This window comes from Dendroctonus ponderosae, unplaced genomic scaffold (genome assembly GCF_020466585.1).
Source record: "Dendroctonus ponderosae isolate FM_Combo_2020 unplaced genomic scaffold, Dpon_F_20191213v2 Dpon_F_20191213_890, whole genome shotgun sequence".
Taxonomy (NCBI): domain Eukaryota; kingdom Metazoa; phylum Arthropoda; class Insecta; order Coleoptera; family Curculionidae; genus Dendroctonus; species Dendroctonus ponderosae.
Window position 1 is genome coordinate 1 of NW_026019106.1, and position 5,345 is coordinate 5,345.

General features: G+C 33.0%; 1 protein-coding gene across 1 annotated transcript; it reads right to left on the reverse strand.

Moving 5' to 3' along the window:
• Positions 1-501: 501 nt before the first annotated feature.
• LOC125505566 (alpha-mannosidase 2x-like) lies at positions 502-3,963 on the reverse strand. The gene is made up of 3 exons (XM_048669572.1): positions 3,407-3,963; positions 2,361-2,662; positions 502-902 (listed from the first exon to the last, which is right to left on the reverse strand). Exons 1-3 carry the CDS (start codon positions 3,724-3,726, stop codon positions 862-864), a joined length of 663 nt encoding a protein of 220 aa, XP_048525529.1. The 5' UTR covers positions 3,727-3,963; the 3' UTR covers positions 502-861.
• Between the last annotated feature and the right edge of the window lie 1,382 nt (positions 3,964-5,345).

The following is a 5,345-nucleotide window of genomic DNA, read 5'->3' on the forward strand; positions in this document are numbered from 1 at the left end:
TTTCTTGTTGAAAAGAACTTACTTTAATTGAATTTCGACAAAATTTTGATAACTATTAATACAGTGTTAAAAAAATAAGTTTCAATGATTTGACGTTGAGAAAACCGCCCAAAATCTATTTTTTTAAATAAAAACCTCTATTTTTGATAATTTTATCTTATTCAGTATTAAAAATAAAAGGTACGTTTGTGCAAAGTTGTCTAGTCCAAAAGTGTTTAGTTTTCGAAATATTGCCAATTTAATGTTTTCATATGACTCTTTTGTCGCATCTTATTTTAAATACTGTCACTCTATGTTGCCATGACAATAATGCCAATTTTTAATACAATCAAATGCAAAGGAATACTTGCATCTGTCAATTACATTTTGAAAATAATTAATAATCATGACCAGACGCTTAAATTATACAAACGAAGATTATTTAAACGTATTTATTTATTATTTATAGAGAATGTGATAAATTTATATCAATAATTCAAAATAATTTTCAAATAGTCTATTTTGGGTCAGAGAATATTCAAAATACCCAAACACCCCACTTGAATTCATTCAACATGCGAAAACTACCACCATTTAGCTAAAACAAAAAGCTTCGGTATTCCATTCCAGTAATATTTACGCTACTTTACTACACATTTCGAGACTCCGATGGTCACGTGGGGTCAAATTCCTCGGGGAACCCCACTTCCTATTGGCCGGAGTCAGAATCCACGCAATCCGACGAAAGTTGCGCATCGGGGCGTTTCCCATTCTTCGTTCGGGTCGTCTCGTCTGACATCGGATGAACGAAAATTTCGTGAATTATTTTTTTTTCGCCCAATTCCAAATTTATTCCATAAATTCGCTAATTTTTGGTGGCATTCACGCATGCACAAAGTCAATTTGAGGATATTTGGGAGACTCTAAATTCAAATATTAATCAAGTTAGTCAAGTAAGATAAAATTATCAAAAATGGGGGTTTCCATTTGAAAAAAATTGATTTTGGGCGATTTTCCCAACTTTATTTTGAAACTTATTAAAACTGCCTTCTTTTGGATTACTGAAGTAATACGGAGGGTTTTATTTCTTCAGTAGTAACAAATCTTTATTGTTTTCAATCCAGTTCCAGATTTCCACATGTGAGAACATTAATAATATTTAATTTCGTAGCAAATGTCTCAAAAGGCTGAGACTCTTAATCAGTGTTTTTCTCGCAAGGATTACATAATAGGCATAGGTTTAGAATTCTTCAAGCTAATGGATTGATTTCAAAAACGTAACTAAAATATGGACTTCTTCGGTAAAATAATTTATTCAATCCAATCACATTTTGATCCATAAGTTGCAAAGTAATGTGCAAAAAAGTGGCAGAAATAATGTTGTAAACTGTCCATCCTTACTAGTCAATTCTTTTAGTTTCATGACTGGTCGCACTAACGACGATGGGGCCCGTTTCAGATAAATTAAAACTTCTTAAACTGCATTTAACTTTGCCAATAAAAGAGCTTCGAACAAAAATTGCAAAGGTTTATATTCAACAAACGGACAATTAATTTTAAACAAACTGGAATTTTTTTACTTGTCATTAATCATTCGCAATTTTAATCAGTGTGAGCCACATCGCTACATGATAGGAATGTAACGCGTTTTTTACTTTTTTTTTAGCTGGTTCAGTCTTTTTCTAAGAGTTTTTACGAGGAATATTTTCCAATGCCAAGCACATTCATCCGCATTGTATATTTGGGCAGGTGAGAAATCCAATTTTTTTATCTTCTCTGCAAATGCACTTAAAATAGAACAATGCATTATTTTTGAACTGCAAATCCGCTCTAAAACTGAAATTTTCATAAAACTCGGTATGTATCTTGTACTCGAAAACCACGAGTAGAAACGAGTTTTCACTTCAGAACATTCGGATTTACGTAGTGTTTTTTTGGAATTTTTTGGCAAGGGGCCAGGATTAATTTTGCTCATAAACCTATAAGAACAAACCAGGCATGACATTTAGTTAGTTAAGTGAATCATCGGGATCAGTTTTCCTTTAAACATGAATGGTACAATTGGAATTATTTTCTGGATTATCAAGGAATCCGGTCTACTGAAAGTCCGATTTAGCGAGGTCGCACTGTAATCTTATCATGTTGCATCAATGGACCAAAAAATATACCAAAGGGTATTTCCCAAGTTAGACACGAACGTCCTGTATATGATTAATATTTTTCTCAATACTCCATTCCATTCGATAGAACATCCTGTTTAGCATTAATAGACCTTAGACCTCTTAATAACAGATCCATCAAAGAAAACGTTAAAGTCTGGTACTTTTCGAGTTACAATTTTTGCGAATACTTGCCCCAATGGTTTTCTAGATATAACTTACCCCACAATTGTCTCCACCTGAATTCGAGATTTCTGGTTTTTGCAAGGTGTTTCTTCACTGAATAATGCACTCTTTGAATGAGCATATTCTGAAGTCCGCTACTTTTCAATAGAGCTGGTTGAGTGGAACTCAGACCGAAAGGGTCTATAGACCAATGGCTAATGGGGGTGTAGTTTAGATGTTTTTTTAGCCATTGGTGGCCCTCGGTCAGTTGATGAATTATCGAGATGTAATGAGAACTTGCTTCATCATTCATTACCCAACCCCCCGTCACAATTTCCAACTGATTGTTTTTTATCAATCTACAAATTCATCTAGGGTTTATTACCGTACATTTTCTTGGAATTAAAAAACTGGAAAACAGTGAACTTGGACAAAAGTAAAATTCCCTTTATTATAAAGTTTTCTATTCGAATCTACTCTTCTTTGACACAAAATCACTTTTAGGATCGAGTGCTAAAAGAGAAAAAGAATGCTAAAAGAGATAAATCACTTCGTCCAAAAATTCCAGGCAATTTTCGAAATAATTAACACCCTATTTCAATTCTTAATGTTTTTTTAAATCCTATTTTGACCGAAAGCAATTTTGCGGGATTTGTTCCTAGCGCAAAGTAGCACAAAACACATTAAAAAATTCATTTTACAGATGAATAGACTCTCTGATGGAGAAACACATTTTTTGAAGTCTGTTATAAAATTTTAAATATTTTTGAAGCCGTTTTTTTAACATTTCGAAAGCTGCAAATCTCCTTCCCAAATTATAATTTTTAATCGCGATTTGCGCCGATTGTGATTGTGTTCTCGACTTTTCACGCTCTGAACAATTTTTCGTTTCATTTACTCCTAAACTTTATATTACAGCATATCAATAACGGATTTTTTAACTTATAGGATTATTAATTAGATTTATTAAAATATAAGGAAAAACTTATCGACTATCTGTAGAAAATAAACTGAAATGTTTTCCCGATAGACATAATATAGAATATAAAAAGATATAAATTGTAATTACGCTTAATTTATATGAAAAACCTCTTGCTTCTTACCGTTTGACTGCTTCCTTATTACCATTATCCAATTCAGCCCACCACATAGAAAAAAATGAAATTTCGGCCCAAATAAACTTTCTACGAGGATCTTCGGGCAGTTTTTGCAGCATATTATTCAAAATATGTTTGGTTTGAGTCGAATAGTACTCGAGCAGGGTGCGAGTCCATCCCGCATCATTGTGTGAATGTGGAACAACAAACACTTTCAACTTGTTTTGTCTATTCCATTCTTTTTCGTCAATCTGAATTCTCCAACCTTGTTTCCAAACTCCGCCGTCGGGGTTATCAAATGTTAACGTATTGTACAAATCGAGCATTTGAATGTCGACTTTTGGTCGGTAAAATTTACTAATCGGACATGAAGAGCTGAAATTGCAAGTAAATGTATACAGGATGATTCAGCGATAATAGGAAATCCGGAAGCATGAAATCCTACACTTCTAATGGTGACTATTGGCGCAAAACTATTCCAGGGAGACTTCTGGAGAATCTGGGAGGAATTCATTAATGAAGCTTTTTCCGTTTTTTTTCATATATTTTTTTCAAGCAATATATAAAACTTATAAAATTCTTGGACTTCGCGGAAAATAATTTCTTCCAGGCGAACTAAACAGTTTCAAGCAATGGTCAAAATAGCCTAACAATTTTTCTTAAATATTCTACATTTTTGAAATTTTGTAAACATGTAATGAAATAACGGCAAAATGCATCTACAAAATACTTTCCCAAATAGATAAATCCAATATGATTTTAAATTAATCGGAATATATTTCGAGCAATTATTTACAATCACTATTACCTTGTTATCTATTGCGAATAACATACAAATAAATTTAGATGGTTTATTTAAGAAGTAAGTTCAAGATTAACAGCTTGAATGTTTTCTTTGATGAATGAATCTTATTTTTCTCGCAACCATAGTGTTTTTATCAAAATACCGTATTCGATAAATAGACCATGATAAATCACAAACACTGATTAAATTGTCGATGTGGAACATGTGTACATAAGTACTTAAACAGTGATTCATTGTAAACACTCATACTATTTATCGTCAAAAAAAGTGTAAGTTCACAAATTTTGACTTTTTAGAGATCTCCTAGTTTACCTAGTTTCAGAATAATGACAAAAAAGTATGTAAATCCCAAGTTTTTATACCTTATAATTGCATAAATATAATAAAATGTTCGCTAAATTAAAAATGTTTTCTACCAACACACCCTACCCAAATTCATACTGAGACTCATAAAAGATAAGAGAGAACTTTACAGACTATACACTTACACCCAAAATAACGACCTAAAAAAGACACTGAACCAAGTGAACAGGAACATTAAAACTCTGATTGGACAATACCGACAAGACAAATGGTTAGAAACATGTAAGGAAATAGAAAAAGACAAGGGCAAAAAATCAAGAAATTAGCACAATACAAGAAAACTAACACTACTGACACAATTGACGAAAACGGAATAGAACGTTACACAGACAAAAAGAAACCTGACGCATTCGCCGGACACTATCAAAAGGCGTTCAGCATATCGACAAACCCTAACTTCGACAGTGACAACTGGAACATGATCAATGACTGGTACTTGAACTACTTTAACAACCCACCAAACTATACTTACAAACTAATCACAGACACAGAGTACGATGAAGCCCTATCACATATCAAAAACACAGCACCGGGAAAAGACAAAATAAAGGCAAAACTCCTGAAAAGCTTAACCCAAGTAACCCACAAACTCATCCTTACTGAAATCAACAACTGCATCACAAATAATAATATTCCGAAAACGTGGAAAAGTGGTGTAATAATTCCTATACCTAAAAAAGGACGGTATGGAGACGGTACACAAATGGAAAACTACAGACCTATCACATTACTCCCGGTGCTGTGCAAAGTCTTGGAACATATACTAAAACAGAGACT